Below are 27686 nucleotides of genomic sequence, written 5' to 3' on the forward strand. Positions count from 1 at the left end.
TAACAACAGCAATGACAGTGTTTATTGTACCCCAAGGGCAAAGAAATCTCCAAATCCAGAAAATCAAAATACGAGGTGACTAAGTATCTCTCGGTTTTGGCACTACGGGTGTAATATTATTAAGGATGCTGGTGTTTCTGGTGATGGTGGGGCTATAGTTTAAGGGGTTTTAGCGGCCAATACTTTGACTTGAGTTGCTAAGAATCACAGCAAAAGATTATATTGCAAAAACAACACAAAAGAATTTGGACAACAGGAATTAGATGTCAACATAAGTATTGTGCATTAGATGCATGCATACACGTCAAGTGGAATCTAATGAAATTGGGGGGAAAGACGCGGGGTGGGTGGAAAGAAAAATAACCTCCTGCATGATATGTATGAAAACCGCAGGGCCTCATTTCTAAAACATGAAATATCCGTTCAATACAAACCCCAGGCCAACGAGGGAATGTAAAAATTCTTTAAGATGAGAGAAATGTTATTGATCATGCAATTTAAGAGCCTATTGTGTTATACGCCATTTTCCAGATGCGCAGGCATTACGTAATACTGTTCTTTGCTGAGCCATACACGCTGATAGGCTCCCTAACGTAGCTCAACAAAACTAGTCATCAACTTCAAGGACAGTTCTCCTGAAATTTGGGATTAAGTTATGTTTACCACAACAGTAAATTAGATACAGTCCTATATTGTCAAGCGTCTTGACATTGCAAAGATCACATTATTGGGTCCTGAATTTGGAGTTACCCGCCCTTGTCATAAAAAATGTTATTTACCTTTAGCATTTGTTTAAGGTTTGCGAGTTCTTTCAGAAGTTGTTCTGAAAGCATCTTACTAAAGTCTGATAGATACACCGTTGTTGCATGTAAATACCCGTTTGTATAATCTAGAAGCTAGACTATGACGTCACGGATATGAATAGACGTACATCTCGTTATTTTGCAGATTTTCAACCGGAACTCGTTTCCGGTCACATCTGGTGCTTTTTCCGTTGTCGGCGGTGATGTATCATCATTCCCACCGACAGAATCAGACCTGGAATCAAATATAGCAATTAAATCCTGTAACAAAAAAAGTCTCAATTTCCACATGCATGAAGTATTCGGCTGTATCACTATAACAAGGGTGTGTACACATCCACCCGTGTTTTGTATCAGGAATTACAGACTACACAGTAAGAACCAACTCTATATTTACTGAGCCAACCATTTTAGTGCCGAGTTCTGCTGAAGGCAATGTACTAGCTACTTGCATGTAATACCTCATTGTGAGAGATTTAGAGAGAAAAACAACGAGGAACGAGGAATTACGGAGTATCTGCCGGATTAAGTCCCGAGCTGTCATCTTTCATTTAACGAGGAACATTTAGACATGACCCGACATTCTATACATTACTCATTGTTATAAAAAAAAGAATATGAAGAAAAACGTATGAAGTATAACCGTAACAGAGAAATATGACATAAGACAGCTTCTTGTTCAAATGGTGTCATGATTTCAATTTGTGACGTAATAAACAATGAATGACGTCATATCGTAACCCTAACAATGAAACACTATGATGTCATATCGCTTCAAATGACCAATCAGCACTGAAAATCTAAAATGCACACGTGCAAAATATTGGAAAGTTATTAAGTCGATCTTCCTACGCTTATGGGTAATACAGACGTAGATGTACGCATGAAAAATATACCAATACTGCATGATGTTACATCGTGTTGTCCTTCAAGACTAAAGAAGTCCCTGGGTGAAGAGTAAGGATCTCGTATGTTCACAACTTCACTAGCCTATCACACTAGGTTCGGGGCCCCCACGGAATCTCAGTGCCAACACATGCGTTCCTTCAAAGTCCTCAAATATTTAGTTTCAATCACCACGCATCTCCTCGTTGGTCGTGTTCAACTCATTCAGTTCGAAGCTACCTCTTGGTGGAGCCTCGGGTGAGAATGGGTCCCCAACTCCCCACTTCTGATCGTAAGATACGATTGAACTGGATCAGGCTCTGTATCAAGGCTGATCCCTTGTCATCCTGCCCGATGTCGGGGAGCGCTGCTCATGGTTTCAGTCACTAGTTTGCATGGCCCAGACTCGTATATTTACATGCTGACATGATACACCTGGACTATTGTTACCTGCAGCGTTAAACAACAGTCACTCACACACTCTCTTTATCAGTATGCGTGAGTTGGGGGTTAATTACATACTGAAAAACACCCCTCCTGCTCCGATGTAGAGAATGCCTTTCCACCCGATGGTGTCTTTCAGTTGGGACGTCAACAGACCTCCAGCAATTTGAACCACGATCTGAAATAACCCAAAATGAATTAGAATTCACGAGAAGGTGTAATATCGCTGTTAAAAGTTACCAATAGTTTGGTTGCGAACTTGGATGGCCAACATCAGGGAAGACCGAGTGGCAGCAGGCGTGCAACGGTTGATCAAATTTGAATCTCCATTTATTCTAGAAAAAAATACTGGATTGACCGAGAGGTGAAGTTTTAGATAAGAAACATTGGGTTTAACACAACAGTAGCGGGTTCCTTTCTGTCAGTATATGTAACATTGATAGAATCTACTCACCATAGCCGACATTAAGAGGCCGTAGTTTGAGCTGTAGTACTTGTGTCCAAATATGGAGACGTTCAGGGAAGGCATGATGCAGAAGAACCCGGAGAACGTCCCATAGATCAGACACATCCAGATGATCAGCATCACCTTCCCGCCATACTCACACAAGGTGAAGGTCGCCGCTGCACTTCCCAATATGGCGCAGACAACAACAAGACTTTCCTGTTTAGGTCACAAATAACATTATAGTAAACGTCGTTTATAACGAACACGCTTATAACGAACTGACGGATATAACGAACTGTCTTTGGCCCCGTCCATTTGCTGCATGTGTGCTATATATATCTTTATAATAAACTACGGTTATTACGAACTGATATTAGTGGTCCCTTTGAATTCGTTATAACTGTATTTAACTGTTTTATAAGTGCTTCCTTGTCTTTAGTGTGCTCATCAAGAGCGACCAATAATACATCGATAGCGAACTGTAGGTTGTGTTATATGGCAGTTTATAATATCCATATGAATGAAATACTGGAATTTATCAGTGACGATAGATCAAGTTATCAGTCTCTAGTGACTGATATAAACAAGGTGCCGGACCCATCTGCACGGTCAGTCGACCTGCCTCAGATGCAGGTGCATAACTTCTCTTCAACTGACCACAGGAACTTTTTGACGAGTCTGATGTCTGGAAATAACATCTATGGCAATGTTAATATCACTCTTGCGCCGGACATGCTTCGCCAGACATTAGGGACAACTGGCGACAGCGCGACGTACCGCCGAGGCGAGAAGCGCCCGCTTGAATTTTCCGAGAATTGAACTTTCCTAATTTAATTCATGACAGCAAGCAACAATGTTTCAGTTAAAATGTTCGGGGTTCTATAAATGTGTTTATGTCAACTTTCATACTTATCTGTGAGAAAATTTCATCAAATTTGGCGGATTTTGTAAGCCTGGAGAGCGCTCAGCTGATCGTTCGACATGGTCACAGTACTAACTGTTTTTGTATTCCTACGCCAATAAAATAATCGCTGTTTGAAAATGATTTCTGTTTTCATTTTAAACAGGAATGTTTAATTATGACAAACAAAAATGTCCATGGAACTTAATACTCGATATGAAATAATGTATTTCGCATAACATATATTAACAGGGCAAGTCTTATTCACGAACTATATTCTTTTCGCAAACCCCCTTTATACGACGGTGGTAAAGGGGCGACAGGGAGAACTTAGTAATTTATCAGACACTGTTTTCGAAAAAATATATAAATTGCAAGTATTAAAATAAAAATAAAACATGTATATAATAAATAGAAAATTCAATATGTTTTCTCAAATACCACTTTTATCTCATCTCGTGAAAAACTGCGTCACTCGTGAAAATGAGATGAGATGAAAGTGGTATTTGAGAAAACACATTAAATATCCTCCTTGTATTTTAATGTTTAACAATGATTGTGGCTGTGTTACATTGTTTCTGTTGAGATTCGAAAGACGCTCATTGCATTGTATTTGGGCAGTAGTTAGTCGTCAGGAATTTTATACTATTTAAGGTAGGCAGTCGTCAGGAAGTTACTATATCTAGATGCTAGTGTGGTGTGTAAACCTCCGGTATACCGTAGACTGGTACAGCCTGGTTCCCTGGGTATGCTGCGCTGGCGCTACACTGACCCAGGCAATGACTGCACAATGGCCGCCTCCACTAGACGAACAAACATGGCCGACACGCCATGTATTTACTATAGAAAAACTCTAGAACGGGTGGTTAAATTTTTTTCTTAGCATTTTCATGTAAAAAAACCTAGTGTGAAACCTACAAACAAACAACAAATGTTGTACAATCAACAAATGTATTACACAATCCAGTAAGTTTACAAATTCGCACAAATTACTGCACATCAAGTACAATGGCAGTACACAATAGAGTGGCAGTACACGCGTGCAAGCTGGTTCCAAAGCGTTGAAACGCGTGCGAGATTAAATGTGTGCGAGAATGCGTAAGAGATATACAAACAAGCAAATGTCCCCTTATATATAGTCCAACTCGTTTCCAGAACAACACAGAATATCCCATACCAGTCTCAGCCTGGTTCCCTGGGTATGCTGCGCTGGCGCTACACTGACCCAGGCAATGACTGCACAATGGCCGCCTCCACTAGACGAACAAACATGGCGGACACGCCATGTATTTACTATAGAAAAACTCTAGAACGGGTGGTTAAAAAAAATTCTTAGCATTTTCATGAATGCCCTTGCAATGTATATGTCACGGGAATAACGTCCATTCTTACTTTTAGTGAAGGAAAACATTATTTAAGCTGTTTCGAGACTCGAAAGTGGTCGTCACATCGGTGAAATGTAAACAATGAGACACACCCCATTTCCAACAGTGATGTGCGTTAACATTTCGTGTCACCTCACTGTTGTCACGAAATCGTATACATAATACATGGAATTAAACGACCACGTCAATGAAATATCGTTGGCATCTTTATTTTAGCAAATTTGATGAAGCAAATGTTGCCGATTATGCCCCGTTTTCTCCCATTGTAAAGTGGTGGGTTTAGCGGAGTTAGCGCCCAGTATAATAACTAGAAAAATCAAACACTTTTGATCCGTAATAATGGTATTTAATAATAGGGTCTGTCATTGGTTCTGACATTTGGCCTCTGAATTTTATTTACATGAAAAGCCATTTATTTGGCATTTGTTATTAATCATAAATAGATCTAATAATTTGGGAAAAATAATTGATTAATTCCAATCTATTGTTTTTTAACTATGTGTGTGCTTGTAAAAATGCCGGGTGTGAATGGCATAATAATAAAAAATATGTTCATTATTTTAAATTAATTTGGCATAGTGGCATACACATCCATGTGTATTCTCTTTTTCACAGGATGAAAAAAATAAAAATGTAACAGTAGTCATGGTGTGGCAATTAATCAACTGACGACACTTAACCATGAGGTTGTCGAAAATTTTATTATAAATTACACCATTGTTAGGATTTTATAGAAAATCACTATGCCATGAAATTCTACTAGATATCAATGCCATGTTTGAAATCCAGACACCCAAACAGTTTGTCCTGAAAGAGACAACTGATTTGTCAAGAAAACCATATAGGAAACTATGTTTGAAACACACACTTTCAAGGGCTGTAGTTTATCAAAGACATATTTGGTAAAAAGTTAAGCAGTTGTTAAAATTTACTAATGTTCCCATCTGTCTATTGTCATCAACATGATATTGGGGTGGAGGTTGTCACCAAGTTATGATGAAACATATTATTTATTATCAAAATCCAAATAATGCTTTCTAAGGAACACACATGCAAGTAACAAATAACCATAACTTTCAAGCAAATTAAAAATAATTGTAATTTAACATGTATCTTCTGACCAATATACATTAAGTCCAAAGGGTTTTCAACAATCAGACATCTGAGAAAATTCCATCTTGTTTTCTTTTTACTTCAAATTGAACAATAAAAAAAAACATGCAAAGCTGATGAACATGATGTCCTGAAGAAAAGCAAAAACAAGAATTAACATAATCTGTTTGGAACTTGTTACTATGTAATTTACAATGCAAAATTGGTCAACAAGTTTAGTATAAATTCTCCTGAATTCAAAGCAAAATCACTGATTGTGTGTTGATCCAGGTATGGAAGCAGTACTGTTTGGCATAAGAGTGTGAAGCAATGCATCATTTTATCCACTGGCTGAATAAATGATGACATCATATTACATGTATGTGATTAATTACTTCTGTCAGATCTACATGATTATCATGCTCTGAATGATGTCAGTATATGCTTTGATACTGGTTTCAAGCCCCCAAAACTATGGTACTCATAGACAAGACAGGTTCCATTGGTACCGGTAATCATTACCCCTAGTTAAACAGTTCACAAATAAATAGTGGAAAGTACACATTTGTCTCCAGCTTTCATCCTAAAATATTACAATTTCTGTGCACTTTTAATGTTATGTATTACCATCATGATCATACTGGGTTTTTTCTTTGCTTGAACAATAATGTAGCTTAACTTCTTTTATTGAGTAGTTTATTGGTAGTATATTCGTACACAGATATTTCATCTAACATGATGATTATAATCATAACTATTTTTCAATAATAATGGTATGCACACTTCTTTATGTTGTTCTCTACAGGATTCCCCAGTGTCTATATTGCATCATATAGAATACTCATGGATGTGTATGCCACTGTACCAAATTCATTATGATTATATTCTTTATTATAATCCCATTCAGACCCGAGATTTTAACAAGCACACACAAAGATCTAGTTCAGAAACAATAGATTGAAATTAATCCAATATATGTTTAATCCAACAAATGCCAAATAAATGGCTTTTCATGTGAATAAAATTTAGAGGCCAAATATCAGAACCAATGACAGACCCTATCATTAAACAACATTATTACGGATACTGGGCGTTAAATAATTCAGCTAAACCACCATTTCACAAGGGGGAAAAACGGGGCATAATCGGCGACATTTACAGTAATTTGTGCGAATTTGTAAACTTACTGGATTGTGTAATACATTTGTTGATTGTACACCATTTGTTGGTTGTTTGTAGGTTTCACACTGGATTTTTTTCACATACAGGACAGATTTCTTGATTAACATAGTGTTTCAATTTGGGAATCGACACGTAACAGTTGCATTAAATGTTCGTATCAAGGTTACCTATGAATGTATTTGTGTGACCACATTGATCTTTCACAAATATTTGTGTAACCTATAGATTGCCCTATCCACTTTTATTGAAGTTTGACAGACCAGCTTGATACGTGCCTTTGTGACCCAGTGACGCAAAACAGACATTAAAAAATAGTGAAATGGGCATGATTTTTCTACCAACTTCTACTATAATATCTAGTATTAGAAATTCCGTGAATCAAGATGAATGTTTCACCATATGTGACCCTCGAGGAGAAAGGGCCCTTGTGGTTGCTAGGATACAACTATCAGAAACAAATGTGACGTCATAAGAATGACGTTTGACGTCAATTTACCTCCGTATAAATCGCTATGTGTGTGGACTGTACAAACATATCTTATTTTTCTGTCGTTATTTTGTAATGTAATAAAAACATTTCAGCATGCATATCTATTTTTAATTAATCAGACGTTATACCTAAAAACTGGTATCATTAAATTACAGTTAAAAGTCAGAAAATGGGACTTTGCAGAAAATGAGTCCAAATATTTCATGCCATCTATCTCTGTAACAAATATAAATTGCAGGTTATGAATATATTGTATTTGTGTGGTCCTAAGATACTGTAGTTTTAAAATGTAATATGAAGTCAAAATGTGATTTTTCACCAATTTGTCTCATGGTAGGAAACATATGTTTGAACTCTACTTTTGTACATCTCCTAGAAACTCAGGTAAGGACAAAGGATTTTTCATTTTCAAATATTAGAAAATATCTACAGGAAACCTGTCGCATCAACCCCTTACATATAATGTTGTTATACGACAAAACGTGCAAGTGTTGAAATGAACAAAGCCTCATTCTCTTTCATATGAACACATCTGCACATCGTCTTTTAGTGTTGCTAATTAATTACCTCCGTTATGTAGGTCCTGCATACCAGGACATGCCCTTATCATACCGTGTCCTTTCAAGCTGATATCGGTGAGCTGTGCTGTTGTCTTTGGGAAGAGGAGAGCACTTGTTGTAATGTGCTCGGACCATGCATTTATCATACTGGATAGTGTTATCGATGTGATAGGCCAATCCGATAAACTTGATATCAAGATCCGATACATATGCAAATGAGGTCAGCAAGCAGGACACACCTTCAATCTCCATACTTGGATACAGTGTCTGCTTTCTCAAGACACTACTGAGTAACACACGTGTATCATATATGTTCACAAAGTTTTTCTCTGATGTTTCTGCAGACAAACATGGCTGCAAATAATTTGGAACCATATGGTATATGGGGCGGTTCACTCAAATACTGTATCCATACGCTGTTTCTAACAGTTACTTCATTGAGAGAACTGTCGTCTCAATCGTCGATTATATTAAGAATGGCATTATATCACTACGGGAGTGTTACCCTTTCTCTTTTGAAAATATCAATGAATAAATGTCAACAAATGGGCGAAGACCACGTACATGTGTATATAATGTTCATTACACCTGATACTGAGTAGCACTGTGCAGTGTGGGATGGCCCTGGTACAACTAGGAGCCTTCATGACTAGTACTGGTGTAAGTGGGTTTCTTTGATACCCGGGTTACAGTCGCTTGTTGCGAGGAGGAGCATCAGGACAGATCTTTGTTCCATGAAATCCACCATACTCGAGCACATTCATCTGACATGCATTGTACCTACTGTTGTAACAGTCTTAAACAATCTAAAACATTCAGACACCACCAACCTGTACAGAATATTCACATCATGCCATGGAAAGACATTAAAATACGATCGCTGATTACAAACAACGAAAACAACCCTACAGTCAGGCTCACATTAAGTTTTAATGGAAGGCGAAGACTGACTATTATTTATACCAAAGTAGTTACTTCTAAAGCCAACTGAACTTTAATTTATGTAGGACTGTATTAAAGAAACATCTTCCTGTCAATGTGGTTCGCCCTACCAGAACTGTTTTTTTTATTTCTTTCGTGTGAACATTTGTATTGAAGATTGTTATCCCCCCTTAGCCATGCCAGGATCCGTTGTTCCTTGGTAATACACCCGGATTCACCATACTTAAAGTCAAACACCGTTGTGTCGAACTTTGATGTGTCGAAATTACGGTTGTCTCAAAGTAAACATTCCCTACGTATTGCTTCTTTATTCATCATTTTTCGGTTGTGTCGAACCTCGGATATCTAAAGTATTTACGAAGGTCCCTTCAACTTCGACACAACGGTGTTTGTCTGTATATTTGAGCTATCAGCTCTTAGTTTCCATACATCCATTGGCGTTCCACAGACAATAGGCTGACATGAGGCCTTATAAACAGCTTTCCACTCACGTGTACACACTACACTTACCCTATAGCCAAGCTTGTCACCAACTGCTCCCCAGAACGGTCGACCCAGAGCATTTAAAACTGAACTGACTGACCCAGCTAGAGACAGGAAGTGATCGTCTTTTATGAATGTCTGGGAGAATGTCTGCAACAAATACGGTTCTCTGAACAGGGTTGGCAACCATAGTTTTCAGACTGTTAGTACTGGGCAGTATTAGTAGATACATGAATGAGTCAAGAAGCAGTGCCGGGAAAGTGGTGCTGGCGTGTAAATACCAGAGCTGGCATCAAAGTACCAAAGCATATATTTAGTATAGGCATTGAAGTACAACCATTTAAGTACTGTTATTAGCAATAAAGTATTAGAGTATCATATAAGTACCAGTGGTTGCATTGAAGAACCATTTTACACTTTCAGTACTCTTGGGTGAGTGAATGAGTTGGGTTTAACGCCGCTTTGAACAGTGTTCCAGTTATATCACGGCGTGTCAGCTTAATTTGGGAGGAAAGCCCGAAGTGATGCAGGCCTCAGATGATTACCACTTCGATGAATCCCACGAGCACGGGTATGGTGCTGACAAACCTAGAACATATTCGGGGCGAACCGGGAACCCACAATCATAGGTTTCTGGCGTTCCCAAGGGACGCAACTCTGCACGGCGAATCGCGGCGCCTTAGACGACTGGGCCACCCGTGGCCCTAAGTACTCTTGGAGGTATTGAAGTTGCGATGTGCGATTTACATACCAGTGGGGTTGTTAAAACATTACTTTATCATTCAAATACTGGTGATGGCATTGAAGTATTAGTGTTTCATATTTGCACTCGTGAAGGAGTTGTAGTACTATTTACCATTTAAGTGCAAGTGGTGTTACTGAAGTACCACTTTGGCATGTAAGTGCTTGTTGTGGTATTGAAGGACCCCTGCGCCAATTTTGTATTTCGCCCGTCCACAGAGAGAGAGAGAGAGAGAGAGAGACAGAGAGAGAGTGAGTGAGTGAGTGAGAGAGAGAGTGAGTGAGTGAGTGATTGAGAGAGTGAGTGAGTGAGTGAGTGAGTGAGTGAGTGAGTGAGTGAGTGAGAGAGTGAGTGAGTGAGAGAGAGAGAGTGAGACAGAGAGAGAGTGAGTGAGTGAGAGAGAGAGAGAGTGAGTGCGTGAGTGAGTGAGAGAGTGAGTGAGTGAGAGAGAGTGAGTAAGTGAGTGAGTGAGTGAGAGAGTAAGTGAGTGAGAGAGAGAGAGAGTGAGAGAGAGAGAGAGTGACTGAGTGAGAGAGTGAGTGAGAGAGTGAGTGAGAGAGAGACAGAGAGAGACAGAGAGAGAGAGAGAGAGAGTCCGACTGATACCTTATAAAAGTTGGTTATGAAGAAGATGCCGAGAACGACACACACGTATATTGCCCACATGAGGTAAAATATCTTCGTTCGTAGAACCTCCCAGGGTGCATAATCGGTCTTCTCTTCAACGCTGAAACGAAATATAATTTGCACATAACATTCGGGTTCTTGGTGCATGCTGAATGTATTTGTAATATCATCTGACAAAGTCGTGGGTGTTGTGAGCGAACATTTGAATGAGGCCCAGACACTCACTAACAATCTGATGTTAAGGGGATACAAATACAAAGGCCAGTAGTTTCGTTTGACTGATCTAAAAACACTAACAACAAAAAGTTGACTTGTCTTGCAAGAAATAATAATAATGTACGGTATTCAAAGTAACTAAAATGTGTCTTGTGCATAGCTGCAGAGATTTCAAACATGCTCAGGGTCCAATACGAAAGGATAACATGGCTGTCAACCTGATGTCCTACATTATGAGAACCAATATAACCAATCACTGAATTCTAAAACAACCCTCAGAGTAGTCAGTAATGACAAACATCAACATCGACATGACGCACATTTTGGGCAGTCGTTTCTGAGGAAAATAACAAGGTGTACATGTAACCTCGTCTACAACGGGCGAATTAGATGATCGATCAAATACTCAGAAAACACACCAAACAACTGTCATTCACAGGTTTGAGCTTTCTGAACATTGTGTTTATTATTGTTGTTTGAAGTGTTATGTGTTTTTTCCTAAACTTTAAATAATAACTGAGGACTTTCATCCACAATCAGCCTCTCATAAACTTACCCTGATTTTGATTTCGCCCCTAATCCTTCTCCGTCTTCATAATTCTCCTTGTTTACAGGACAGTCAAGGACGTGGTCCATCTGTGTCTCTTCTGTGAGAGCAGAGTTCTGGTAGATAGATCAATGTGTCACTGCTGGTACATTTACAATGAAAGTAGTATCAGTCCGCCGTGAACAGACACAAGAAAGTAGTTCGTCAAATCTACAGCTACACAGTATTGACATTATACTCAGTGCAAATGCCCGTGATTTTCTTTTCTCACTCTGTCCACACCAATAACAGATAAATAAATCAGGCAAAAATTCTGAGACATGCTTATAAGATCATGGCCAATCATCATCTTCCGATGGATTTCTTTCGTCTCTCACTGAGAAAAGGAATTACTTGAGTATATTTTAAGTGATCAAGGAAATATCAATTTAAGACAATTCCTTCCTTAAGATATGTTTACCTATTGCACTAGATACTAACTATTGATGACCCTAAGGTTTGGGTTTTTTGTGTATTCACGGAATCAGTACAATCTGCATATACGTGATCTGTATGTAGGCCACAGACCCCTGAACATAACAAACCACACGCGTGACCAATCACATTTTGACTTCTTATTATAGCTTAAAGCTACAGTATCTTGACACCACCAACATACAATTGATGAGCTTCCATTCATATTGATTAATGAGATAGATGGCATCAAACATTTGGACTCATTTTTGGCAAAGTCCCATTTTCAGACTTATGACTATTTACGTGATAATAGCAGTTTTTGGATATAATGTCTGATAAATTGGAAGTAGACATGCATTCTGAAATGTTTTGAAATAATGTTTTTATTACATTACGAACTAACGGGAGACAGATAGTTTTTACATTCCGCACACATGGCGATTTTTACGGAAGTAAGTTGACGTTAAACGTCGTTCTCAATAACGTCATAGCACAATTGTATCATGGCACCCATAAGGTCCCGTTTCTCCCGGTGGGTCACATCTATACCAAGGTATCAGGAGGCTGCACTCTTCAATATGAATATCTGTACACCCCAAACCTCCAAGTCATATAGAAGTATGATTTGTATTTGGACGTCAAATATTATTAAGAAAACATGTGAGAAAACTCTTCCTGCTGTGATAACCTCCATTGCTGCGCTTTTCCTTCTAAGTGTAAGATGTGTTTTACAATTACCCATCTTTAAGGTTTTTTTAGACTGAAATGGTATATGTACTTGTTAAACACTGATACAATTTCGTCTTTATATTGTCATACTTCAAGAAATTGTGGTCAGTGGCCAGTCATGTAAGTATCGCATTCCGGGAACGACATGGCTGGTAAATATAAGATGTCAATGCAAGTGAATAACCAGTGTTGATTATCCGCCGAAACAGATTCCATTTGGCCTAAATGGCAAAATATTTGTGAAAACTTTACGAATGGACCACTGAATATCAGTGATGACACCAGGTGTTCGCGAAAAGGGTGAGCATGTCCCTGACCCGGGTTCGAATCCCGACATGGGTACAATGTGTGAAGCCCATTTCTGGTGTCCCCCGCCGTGATATTGCTGGAATATTGCTTACAGCGGTGTAAAACAATACTCACTCACTACCCTTTCACAGATTCATCCCGTGGCGACTCCGGTTTGGAAGATCGGGTAATGAGACTATGGGACTGGGTTGGGTGCGTGTCATCATACTCCGACTACAGGGGAGGTTGCACCTGAGAGCACTGACTTGCCTGGTCCACGCTTATTATTCACATTCTCATATAGCTGGAATATTGCTGAGTGAGGAGTTAAACAACTCAGGAACAAACTCTTAGTTATAATACTGACCTCTGGTGCTGGCGCTGCCGGTTCGTGCTTGCCAATGAGGAGTACCGCCAACAGCTGTATACCAGCATCAACACCGCCCAGTAGAAGGAAGCAGTAAGGGACCTTATCGAGTAGTACAGCCTGGCTAAAATATCTGTAACAGAATCGTTGATAAGCTATGATAGTGATTGGTTAATTATATATATGCAAGTAGCCTTTCATCAATGCAGTAAAGACAAGACAAACATGTGACTGATACCCTTTGCAAGGATGTCACAAACATAACCAGTTCGCACAGGTGACAGACCGATTTGGACAATTTCACGATTAATGTGCTGAGATGGTAATTCGGTTTGTTATCTTGTTTTAGACTGACTGTTTTCAGGCTACCGTGGGGGTAACGCCGGTGCCGTTTCAATAATTGTAGTGACATACGTAGCTCAAGTCAACAGCGGCCGTCCATCTGCCACCCACGGCCAACTGTTTCGTGTCACAACTGCAGTCTAACACAATGTTTCTGGCAATTTCAAAGATGTACTACGCCCTAAGTTACATGTTACATGTTCTTCATAAGTTAACGCTACAGTTTCGGGAAGATATATTAGCATTAAATGCAATCTCGGTGAGTGAGTGAGTATGGTTTTACGCAGCAATATTCCAGCAAATTATCGTGGGGGGGGGGGGGGGGGGGGGGCAATAGAAATAGGCTTCACACATTGTTCCCATGTGGGGAATCGAACCCGAACCTTCGGCGTGATGAGAGAACACTTTATCCTCTTGGCTACCGCACCGCCCCCAGTGATGTCAAAAAGACCAGAGAGAGTCTCGCAGTAACTAGTCACAAGTGCTACGTACAGGTCGCCATGATGGGAGGTTTCCGGCAAGGAGGTTGTTGGTGTAACTATAGCAGGTACTACTTACAAGTCGCCATGATGGGAGGTTTCCGGTCGTAGGTTGTTGGTGTAACTATAGCAGGTGCTACTTACAAGTCTCTATGATGGGAGGTTTCCGGTAGTAGGTTGTTGGTGTAACTATAGCAGGTACTACTTACAAGTCGCCATGATGGGAGGTTTCCGGTAGGAGGTTTTTGGTGTAACTATAGCAGGTACTACTTACAAGTCGCCATGATGGGAGGTTTCCGGTAGGAGGTTGTTGGTGTAACTATAGCAGGTACTACTTACAAGTCGCCATGATGGGAGGTTTCCGGTAGGAGGTTTTTGGTGTAACTATAGCAGGTACTACTTACAAGTCGCCATGATGGGAGGTTTCCGGTAGGAGGTTGTTGGTGTAACTATAGCAGGTACTACTTACAAGTCACCATGATGGGAGGTTTCCGGCAGGAGGTTGTTGGTGTAACTATAGGTGGTGCTACATACAAGTCCCTTTGATGGAAGGTTTCCGGTAGTAGGTTGTTGGTGTAACTATAGCAGGTGCTACTTACAAGTCACCATGATGGGAGGTTTCCGGTAGTAGGTTGTTGGTGTAACTAAAGCAGGTGCTACTTACAAGTCACCATGATGGGAGGTTTCCGGTAGGAGGTTTTTGGTGTAACTATAGCAGGTACTACTTACAAGTCGCCATGATGGGAGGTTTCCGGTAGGAGGTTTTTGGTGTAACTATAGCAGGTGCTACATACAAGTCGCCATGATGGGAGGTTTCCGGTAGGAGGTTTTTGGTGTAACTATAGCAGGTACTACTTACAAGTCACCATGACTGAAGGTTTTCAATAGGAGGTTGTTGGTGTAACTATGGCAGGTACTACTTACAAGTCGCCATGATGGGAGGTTTCCGGCAGGAGGTTGTTGGTGTAACTATAGCAGGTGCTACTTACAAGTCGCCATGATGGGAGGTTTCCGGCAGGAGGTTGTTGGTGTAACTATAGGTGGTGCTACATACAAGTCGACATGATGGGAGGTTTCCGGCAGGAGGTTGTTGATGTAACTATAGCAGGTGCTACTTACAAGTCGCCATGATGGGAGGTTTCCGGCAGGAGGTTGTTGGTGTAACTATAGCAGGTGCTACTAACAAGTAGCCATGATTCGAAGTTTCCGGTAGGAGGTTTTTGGTGTAACTATAGCAGGTGCTACTTACAAGTCTCCATGATGGGAGGTTTCCGGTAGGAGGTTGTTGCCGTAACTATAGCAGGTACTACTTACAAGTCACCATGATGGGAAGTTTCCGGTAGGAGGTTGTTGTGGTTACTATAACAAGTGCAACTTACAGGTCGCCTTGATGGGAGGTTTCCGGCAGAAGGTTGTAGGGGTTGATGAAGTGTGTGATGACTTCATTGAAGACAAATGTTCCTCCGCCTATTCCAGCAATGATCAGACCGGTTACCAGACCCTTCCTTTTAGGAAAGCACTGAATCGGGACAACAACATATCAACATGAACAGGCTTGTGAGTATCAACATGAACACACTTGTGAGAAGCAACATGAACACACTTGTGAGTAGCAACATGGACACACTTGTGAGTAGCAACATGAACACACCTGTAGGTAGCAACATGAACACACCTGTGAGTAGCAGCATGAACACACCTGTAGGTAGCAACATGAACAGACTTGTGAGTAGCAACATGGACACACCTGTGAGTATCAACATGCACACACTTGTGAGTATCAACATGAACACACTTGTGAGTAGCAGCATGAACACACTTGTGAGTAGCAGCATGAACACACCTGAAGGTAGCAACATGAACAGACTTGTGAGTAGCAACATGAACACACCTGTAGGTAGCAGCATGAACACACCTGTAGGTAGCAACATGAACACACTTGTGGGTAGCAACATGAACACACTTGTGAGTAGCAACATGAACACACTTGTGAGTATCAACATGAACACACCTGTAGGTAGCAACATGAACACACTTGTGGGTATCAACATGAACACACCTGCAGGTAGCAACATGAACACACTTATGAGTATCAACATGAACACACCTGTAGGTAGCAACATGAACACACTTGTGAGTATCAACATGAACACACCTGTAGGTAGCAACATGAACACACCTGTAGGTAGCAACATGGACACATTTGTGGGTATCAACATGAACACACCTGCAGGTAGCAACATGAACAGACTTGTGAGTATCAACATGAACACACCTGTAGGTAGCAACATGAACGCACTTGTGAGTAGCAACATGGACACACCTGTGAGTATCAACATGCACACACTTGTGAGTAGCAACATGGACACACCTGTAGGTAGAACATGAACACACTTGTGAGTAGCAACATGAACACACTTGTGAGTAGCAACATGAACACACCTGTAGGTAGCAACATGAACACACTTGTGAGTAGCAAAATGAACACACTTGTGAGTAGCAACATGGACACACTTGTGAGTATCAACATGAACACACCTGTGAGTATCAACATGAACACACCTGTAGGTAGCAACATGAACGCACTTGTGAGTAGCAACATGGACACACCTGTGAGTATCAACATGAACACACCTGTGAGTATCAACATGAACACACCTGTGAGTATCAACATGAACACACCTGTAGGTAGCAACATGAACGCACTTGTGAGTATCAACATGGACACACCTGTGAGCATCAACATGAACACACCTGTAGGTAGCAACATGAACGCACTTGTGCGTAGCAACATGGACACACTTGTGAGTATCAACATGAACACACTTGTGAGTATCAACATGAACACACCTGTAGGTAGCAACATGAACGCACTTGTGAGTAGCAACATGGACACACCTGTGAGTATCAACATGAACACACTTCTGAGTAGCAACATGAACACACCTGTAGGTAGCAACATGAACACACTTGTGAGTAGCAACATGAACACACTTGTGAGTAGCAACATGAACACACTTGTGAGTAGCAACATGAACACACCTGTAGGTAGCAACATGAACACACTTCTGAATAGCAACATGGACACACCTGCATGTAGCAACATGAACACACCTGTAGGTAGCAACATGAACACACTTGTGAGTATCAACATGAACACACCTGTAGGTAGCAACATGAACACACTTGTGAGTAGCAACATGGACACACCTGTGAGTATCAACATGAACACACCTTTAGGTAGCAACATGAACACACTTGTGAGTAGCAGCATGAACATACCTGTAGGTATCAACATGAACACACCTGTGAGTAGCAACGTGAACACACTTGTGAGTAGCAACATGAACACACCTGTAGGTAGCAACATGAACACACCTGTAGGTAGTAACATGAACACACTTGTGGGTAGCAACATGAACACACTTGTGGGTAGCAACATGGACACACTTGTGAGTAGCAACATGAACACACCTGTAGGTAGCAACATGAACACACCTGTAGGTAGCAACATGAACACACTTGTGAAAAGTAACATGGACACACCTGTAGGTGGCAACATGAACACACCTGTAGGTAGCAACATGAACACACTTGTGGGTAGCAACATGAACACACTTGTGGGTAGCAACATGAACACACTTGTGGGTAGCAACATGGACACACTTGTGAATAGTAACATGGACACACCTGTAGGTAGCAACATGAACACACCTGTAGGTAGCAACATGAACACACCTGTAGGTAGCAACATGAACACACCTGTAGGTAGCAACATGAACACACTTGTGGGTAGCAACATGAACACACTTGTAGGTAGCAACATGAACACACTTGTGAGTATCAACATGAACACACTTGTAGGTAGCAACATGAACACACCTGTAGGTAGCAACATGAACACACTTGTAGGTAGCAACATGAACACACCTGTAGGTAGCAACATGAACACACTTGTGGGTAGCAACATGGACACACCTGTAGGTATCAACATGAACACACTTGTAGGTAGCAACATGAACACACTTGTAGGTAGCAACATGAACACACCTGTAGGTAGCAACATGAACACACCTGTAGGTAGCAACATGGACACACTTTTGGGTAGCAACATGAACACACCTGTAGGTAGCAACATGAACACACCTGTAGTTAGCAACATGGACACACTTTTGGGTAGCAACATGAACACACCTGTAGGTAGCAACATGAACACACCTGTAGGTAGCAACATGAACACACTTGTGGGTAGCAACATGGACACACCTGTGAGTAGCAACATGAACACACCTGTGAGTATTAACATGAACACACTTGTGGGTAGCAACATGAACACACCTGTAGGTAGCAACATGGACACACCTGTGAGTAGCAACATGAACACACTTGTGAGTAGCAACATGAACATCACTTGTGAGTAGCAACATGAACACACCTGTAGGTAGCAACGTGAACACACCTGTGAGTATTAACATGAACACACTTGTAGGTAGCAACATGAACACACTTGTGGGTAGCAACATGGACACACCTGTGAGTATTAACATGAACACACTTGTAGGTAGCAACATGAACACACTTGTAGGTAGCAACATGAACACACCTGTGAGTATTAACATGAACACACTTGTAGGTAGCAACATGAACACACTTGTAGGTAGCAACATGAACACACCTGTAGGTAGCAACATGAACACACCTGTAGGTAGCAACATGGACACACTTTTGGGTAGCAACATGAACACACCTGTAGGTAGCAACATGAACACACTTGTAGGTAGCAACATGAACACACTTGTGGGTAGGAACATGGACACACCTGTGAGTAGCAGCATGAACACACCTGTGAATATTAACATGAACACACTTGTGGGTAGCAACATGAACACACCTGTAGGTAGCAACATGGACACACCTGTGAGTAGCAACATGAACACACCTGTAGGTAGCAACGTGAACACACCTGTGAGTATTAACATGAACACACTTGTAGGTAGCAACATGAACACACTTGTGGGTAGCAACATGGACACACCTGTGAGTATTAACATGAACACACTTGTAGGTAGCAACATGAACACACGTGTGGGTAGCAACATGGACACACCTGTGAGTAGCAACATGGACACACTTGTGAGTATCAACATGAACACACTTGTAGGTAGCAACATGAACACACTTGTGGGTAGCAACATGAACACACTTGTGAGTATTAACATGAACACACTTGTGAGTATTAACATGAACACACCTGTAGGTAGCAGCATGAACACACTTGTGAGTATCAACATGAACACACCTGTGAGTATCAACATGAACACACTTGTGAGTAGCAGCATGAACACACTTGTGAGTAGCAACATGAACACACCTGTAGGTAGCAACATGAACACACTTGTGAGTAGCAACATGAACACACCTGTGAGTATCAACATGAACACACCTGTGAGTATCAACATGAACGCACTTGTGAGTAGCAGCATGAACACACTTGTGAGTATCAACATGAACACACCTGTGAGTATCAACATGAACACACTTGTGAGTAGCAGCATGAACACACTTGTGAGTAGCAACATGAACACACTTGTGAGTAGCAACATGAACACACTTGTGAGTAGCAACATGAACACACCTGTGAGTAGCAGCATGAACACACCTGTAGGTAGCAACATGAACACACGTGTGGGTAGCAACATGGACACACCTGTGAGTAGCAACATGGACACACTTGTGAGTATCAACATGAACACACTTGTAGGTAGCAACATGAACACACTTGTGGGTAGCAACATGAACACACTTGTGAGTATTAACATGAACACACTTGTGAGTATTAACATGAACACACCTGTAGGTAGCAGCATGAACACACTTGTGAGTATCAACATGAACACACCTGTGAGTATCAACATGAACACACTTGTGAGTAGCAGCATGAACACACTTGTGAGTAGCAACATGAACACACCTGTAGGTAGCAACATGAACACACTTGTGGGTAGCAACATGAACACACCTGTGAGTATCAACATGAACACACCTGTGAGTATCAACATGAACGCACTTGTGAGTAGCAGCATGAACACACTTGTGAGTATCAACATGAACACACCTGTGAGTATCAACATGAACACACTTGTGAGTAGCAGCATGAACACACTTGTGAGTAGCAACATGAACACACCTGTAGGTAGCAACATGAACACACTTGTGAGTATCAACATGAACACACCTGTGAGTATCAACATGAACACACCTGTGAGTATCAACATGAACGCACTTGTGAGTAGCAACATGGACACACTTGTGAGTATCAACATGAACACACTTGTGAGTATCAACATGAACACACCTGTAGGTAGCAACATGAACGCACTTGTGAGTAGCAACATGAACACACTTGTGAGTAGCAACATGAACACACTTGTGAGTAGCAACATGAACACACCTGTGAGTAGCAGCATGAACACACCTGTAGGTAGCAACATGAACACACCTGTAGGTAGCAACATGGACACACCTGTGAGTATCAACATGAACACACTTGTGAGTAGCAACATGAACACATCTGTAGGTAGCAACATGAACATCACTTGTGAGTAGCCACATGAACACATCTGTAGGTAGCAACATGGACACACTTGTGAATAGCAACATGAATTAGTGAGAGGGGCTACCGCATGTGAGAAATTTTAACAAAATTTACGGTAGTAATCATAAAGTAACTTCCTTTATGTTTAGTGGAACTTGGAATTTTGATATAGCTTCCCCCTTTGTCTATACGAGTTGTCGCATGCCTAGGTCTAGGCCATGGCCCACATTGTACATGTGAATGTGAAAATTCTTTCCACTAAGTTAATAGTCAACCAGGCTTCAGTGAGTCTCTCGATCCTCTTCAGGTGTTCGTCCTACACCATAGAATGATTGATGACGATGTCAACGTAGGCTTCGACACCCTCAGGATTGGCTGTAATGTCATTGCCCAGCATACATTGAATTTCCTTCTTCAGAGCTTCAAGCTTGATTGGATTCATCCGGTAGGGATGTTGTTACACAGGCACAGCGTCGCCCACATCTTCATCGTGAGACACTAAATCTGTACATCCGTGAACACGTGAGCAAACTCTTGAATTAACTCTGACACTTGAGCCGTTTGCTCAGATGACAAATGACTTAACTTAGCAGCCAAGTTAGCTAAAACTTCAGAATTGTTTCGCTTAGGGCTAGTATAGTCAGCGATGCCTTCAAACCTGACAAAGTAACAATTCTCATCAGCATCAAACTCTGATACAATATCCACAGGTAACACAGTGGCAGCACACCGAGTAGGTACATTGTCATTTCTTTCATGATACTTTCCAATCATATTGACATGACAAAGCTGTGTCTTCTTGCGATGGTCTGGTGTTTGTACAACATAGTCAGTATCACTGACCTTTCGGTCAATCACATATTGACCGTGTCTAGGGCAAACTAATCATGTTGAAGAACTTTACCAAGGCCTTGATAAAAACCTGAGCTGTAAGTTTCCGTAAAGGAAGAGCCTCTGAAAACCTTGTGGAAGCAAACATGATAGGAAGCATGTGCTAATTTCCTGACTTAGCTTTAGGAATCAATGATGACCCTGCTGAAACGTTCTTGAACTGGGTTCAAAGGTGCGGCTGGGATTTTCTGATTAGGTTTGCAAAAATTGCTTTGAGAACTTTGAGTTCTGGATCTTCCCCCGTAACTTAACTAACTGCTTCCTACCCAGAACTGGTTCCTCAACAGCTAAACTGTCAAAATATTTAGTACTGTCCCTCGAAAAGTTGGACAGGTCAAGAGGATCCACGAACGTGCCAGCTAAATCATAACTGGAATCATTCCTAGAAGAACGTTGCTTAGCCATAGCAGAAATAACATACACGAAGGAAAAATACCTGGAATATCTTTAATTTTCAAGATTTTCGTTACTTTCCGAAGTGCTAAGCTCAAGAAAAACAACAGGATCAGCAAAACATTTTCCCCCTGCCAAATCATTCCCAATGAGCAAATCTACACCTTTTACAGGTAGAGTTTCTACAACCCCCACCTTCACTGACCCAGAACCAAATCTGTCTTCAAAGTCACAAAATGGAGAGGTACAACCACATAAACCCTCTAACAAAAACTCTGATAACTGATAACTCCTCCGAAAGTGGCAAAATACCAGGGGGTGAACTATCTGTTCCTGATTTGTAACGCTGCAAACTCCTGCTTGTAAACCCAGACTTCTTAAAACTAACCCTTAGTTAGCGAATAATCATCAGCCAAAGTAGCAGCCTTATGTAATTGATCCACTTTCTGCTCACCAAGATATGTCCGAATGTCCGTTGACACACACTGCTTTAAATCCTCCAGCAACACCAACTGCCTCAAACTATCAAAATTCCCATTGACCTCCTTTGAAGTACACCACCTATCAAACAGAGGTGAGGTGAAATTGGGCTTAACGTCCAAAATTATTGCACTTATATAGCGACGTGCATGCACGTGTATGTGTGGCTGCTTGTACTAGTCCGGACTGATGCCGATTTATAGTGCTATCACACTGAGATACCATGCCGAAGTTTAACATGAATACCCCACTCAGACACAGTATACTGACTCCGAGCCGACCAGTCCTTGTTTTAGCCCTTTAGTGCCGAGCGCCAGAGAGGGTAACAACAAGTTCCATCTATTAACGTCTTTTGGAATGACGGGGCCGGGGATCGAAACCCGGACCTTCCGCTCTCCGGGCGGACGCTCTACCACTAGACCACGGAGGCGGTCTCTATCAAACAGAGTTTCCTTCTCCCTTGCAAACTTAACAAAAGTAGAAACATCTCTTTTCCTAGCAAACCTCAACTATTGCCTGCAGGCTTCGTGAGCTACTTCATAAGCCTTCAAAACTTCATCCTTAAGAACCTGATAATCAGAACTCCTATCAATAGGTAAGGCAGAATTGAATTTCTGAGTTATCCCCTTAACACACTTTGTAACATCGTGGTCCACTGATTCTGAGGCCATTTCAAACTGTGAGTTATCCCCTTAACACACTTTGTAACATCGTGGTCCACTGATTCTGAGGCCATTTCAAACTGTGAGTTATCCCCTTAACACACTTTGTAACATCGTGGTCCACTGATTCTGAGGCCATTTCAAACTGTTAACTACCTTTTCAAACTTCTCAAGATCTCGTTCAGAGGAGCCGGAACAAGTCTAATTAATCTGCTTAGAAGATCAAACAATTCATCACCTGATGAGGTACAGTGAGAGAGATCATTCCGTAATTCAAGTTCTTTTAGCCTAATTTCTTTATCAGCTTTCAATCTCAATTTTTCTTTTTCTCTCTCAGCTTCCATTTCTTTAAGCCAGAATTCTCTCTCTCTCTTTTTCTCCTTTTCTGCTTTAATTCTCAATGTTTCTGTTTACATTTATCTTTCCAAGCCGCGTTTCTTTTTCAATTTCCATAGTCAATTTTTCTCTTTCAAATTCTAATTTCTTCACAGCCAAAACATCAGTTTTTTCTTCATTCAAAATCCAAAGCATCATCATCCAAAATTTCTTCCTCAACCAGGAAAGTTTTCAAAATGTTCTTGACACCAGCCTCAAGCATACCCGATTTGACGTCAAGTTTGTAATGTTTGTACTGTTTGTAATGTTTGGCCAATTCGACCAGTTCAGACCTTTGGATCATAGAGACTTGTTCCGTAGAAGGTTGGCTAACGAACTCATTTACACTAAACACCATAGTGAATGTTGGCTTCACACAATATTAGACAATAAAATGTTTATCCAGTAATTTGACAAATGATTTATGGTATATTAAATTTCGATCCCAGACGAGCCCCCAATTTCTGTTACGTGTGGATTCCCAAATTGAAAACAATATGTAAACCCAGAAATCTGCACGTAAAATAATTTAGTGTGGAACCAACAAATAACCAACAAATGGAATCAACAAATATATTACAAAATCCACAAAGTTTCCAAATCAAAAGTAATTACTGCACAGCAATTACAATGGCAGTAAACAACAGAGTAGTAGTAATATATCTAATAGTACAGTATATATTGTGGTGACAGTGATCAGTATCAAATACATAATACAGTTGTAATAACAAAAGTCAGTGATAATAATACATAATAATCCCTGATAAGTCTTGATGTAATGAAATGTGTGAGAGATACGAGAGGCACGCTCTTGTCCCCGTATACAGTCTAATTAGTAACTGAAAATTTCAACACAGTGCCATCACAACATAGAATATTCTACACGTGTCTATAACACACTATCACAGTCCATGGTATTCCAGAAGTTTACACATCACAGGAGCATCTAAAAATAGTAACTTTGTTACATCTGCTTACATTAAATAGTACTACATGTCTGACACCTAATCACTGTCCATATCCAATATATACAATGCAATGAGCTTCTACAGAAATAATATAATACAGTTACAATCATTGTTTATAACAATAAAATACACTGTAATATAACAATACCTACAAGTGTGTTCATGTTGATACTCAAGTATGTTCACGTTGATACTTCACAAAAAAGGTGATATCACAATTCGATAACATATCATAAACTTGATTATTGATATCACTAAATCGAAATTGTTACATCAAACTGCTGTAACACTAGTTTACTTCACTATTTCCATATAATCAGTTGTATGTTAATGTCCTTAGTGACAATCAACCTACCTCAAGGCCACATTTGACGGCTGCTGGGTAGGCCATTCCTTTGCCTGCACCGTGAACAACGCCATACGTCAGGATCGTCAATCCCAGCGAGTGGCGGACCGTCCAGTAGGTCAAGGCCATGCCTAGACTGGACAACATTGCGTCATGCTATTAGACACATAGATAACAGCACGACATGTCATTTAGCGACTCTCAGGTTACAAGGCCGTAGTTAACTTTTTTTGACTGGGTGGGGGCAGATATTTGTACAAGTATCACTTGTCCTCAACTTGTATTTTCATGAGTCAAATAAAAACTGTTTTCTATACCGTGATTCTGGCATCCCTGATATACGTGACGTAGATAATCTGGCAGTGATAAAAAGCAACCCTGACACCTGTTAGGTCTTTATTCTGGCATCCCTGATATACGTGACGTAGATAATCTGGCAGTGATTAAAGCAACCCTGACACCTGTTAGGTCTTTATTCTGGCATCCCTGATATACGTGACGTAGATACTCTGGCAGTGATTAAAGCAACCCTGACACATGTTAGGTCATTAATCCGGCATCCCTGATATACGTGACGTAGATAATCTGGCAGTGATTAAAGCAACCCTGACACATGTTACGTCTTTATTCTGGCATCCCCGATATACGTTACGTAGATAATCTGGCAGTGATTAAAGCAACCCTGACACATAATAGGTCTTTGTTCAACCATCCCTGATATACGTGACGTGGATACTCTGGCAGTGATTAAAGCAACCCTGACACATAATAGGTCTTTGTTCAACCATCCCTGATATACGTGACGTAGATACTCTGGCAGTGATTAAAGCAACCCTGACACATGTTAGGTCGTGTTTCATGCATGTCTGGTATACGTTAAATGGATAATCTAGCAGAGATTCTGCTGTGTAACACTAACATACGTGGAGAGTATAGAGTATAAACGTGAAGCATGTAAATTGCCGCGGTACGTTTCCGGAATTATCGTACCGTTGTGGTATCGCAAAAACCGGGTTTAAAGTGCTTGCTCACTAAAATACCCTGCCGCAGTCAAACAGAAATAACTCTCACACATTGTATTGACTGTGAGCCGACCAGTCCTTGTTTTATCCCCATAATAGATGGGTAACATCAACTGCCATCTCTTAACGTCTTTTGGTTTGACGCGGCCGGGGATCGAACCAACGACCTTGCGCTCTCCAGTCAGATGCTCTACCACTAGACCACGGAGAGGTTATTTTACTTGGGAGCGATATCTGTATGCACATAATTAATTTCACAGGTGCGTGTTATTAGCTGAATGTAAATGTTACAGTAGTGAAATCATCTACGTTGTTATGAGTTATGAGTTGGCAATTTCTAGTCAAAACAGCTTAGGTTACCTGAAAGTCCACGAGCCAATGAGCACACAGTATTTGGGATGAATCCGTTGTTCCAGCAAACCCAAGATAGGCATTGCCCCCGCCATAGACATGGCCTGAGCAGTTGATATCCATATGGTCTGTGTGTAGCCCACGCTGGAGTTCTCCTCCCCCCCTCGCAGGTAGGAGGTAACGTACGGGTTCATATTCCCTGTCAGTAAACATCATTAAGTGAATGGGCGCTCTGTTATCACTTGTAAAATACTTAACGTGTTTTACAGTATAAACGATCATGAACTTTATAATTAACAACACAGTCAATTTACGATAAAAATGCAATACATCCACGAAAGATTTTTTTATTCCTGTATTCGAATAATTACTTTATATACGTTGTATCCAGCATTAGAATAATTATTATATATTACATATTGTCCAGCATTCGAATAATTACTATATTTACGGACCCGTGAAGATCCGGGGTAGAATGGGTCTTCAGCAACCCATGCTTGCAGTAAAAGGCGACTATGCTTGTCGTAAGAGGCGACTAACGGGATCGGGTGGTCAGGCTCACTGACTTGGTTGATGCAGGTCATCGTATCCCAATTGCGTGGATCGATGCTAATGATGTCAATCACTAGATTGTCTGGTCCATACTCGATTATTTACACACCGCCGTCATATAGCTGGAATATTGCTGAGTGCGGCGTAAAACAACAACAAACAAAACAAAAACTATATTTACGTTATGTCCAGGATTCGTATACCTGTAATTACTATTTATTAGACACAAAAGCTACAATGTGATCAAGTCGGCTTTAGAACAACAAATTGGCTCAACGAAAACAATTAGATATGTTTCATTTCGATGACATGACATTTATTTGGTACGTTCTTTTAACGTGTTGAACCTTTACAAGCATTTTGATCAGCAGAAACCATCAGGCCCGAAGCAGTACCTATTGGAGGTTTCCAAGCTCTTGATATAATTACCTGATCTAAATCATCTGAAGCAAATCGTTTATTTACTTAAAGTCTCTTACCGAAAACGTAGGTGGTGCTGAGGGTCAAGTGGACGAGAAACCCGCCCAGAACAGTTACCATCCCTCTCACAGGCCATCTTGACACACTGAAACAGGCACTGTCCGACATCGTGTTTGTGAACTGATTACTTCATGTGTCTTGCTCTCTGCTTTCATGCAAGACG

General features: G+C 40.8%; 1 protein-coding gene across 2 annotated transcripts; it reads right to left on the bottom strand.

Annotated features, from left to right (window-relative positions):
- On the bottom strand, positions 1-27686 carry LOC124115128 (L-lactate transporter-like). 2 transcript variants are annotated; one of them, XM_046475956.2, is made up of 11 exons: positions 27523-27686; positions 26501-26690; positions 25128-25254; positions 15788-15927; positions 13588-13720; positions 11757-11863; positions 10964-11084; positions 9643-9765; positions 2587-2796; positions 2211-2310; positions 1-1038 (listed from the first exon to the last, which is right to left on the bottom strand). In XM_046475956.2, exons 1-11 carry the CDS (start codon positions 27629-27631, stop codon positions 974-976), a joined length of 1425 nt encoding a protein of 474 aa, XP_046331912.1. In that variant the 5' UTR covers positions 27632-27686; the 3' UTR covers positions 1-973. The 2 variants fall into 2 exon arrangements, with proteins under 2 accessions (XP_046331912.1, XP_048251114.1); XM_048395157.1 differs by lacking the exon at positions 25128-25254.

Source organism: Haliotis rufescens, unplaced genomic scaffold, assembly GCF_023055435.1.
Source record: "Haliotis rufescens isolate VD_foot unplaced genomic scaffold, xgHalRufe1.0.p SCAF_14, whole genome shotgun sequence".
Taxonomy (NCBI): domain Eukaryota; kingdom Metazoa; phylum Mollusca; class Gastropoda; order Lepetellida; family Haliotidae; genus Haliotis; species Haliotis rufescens.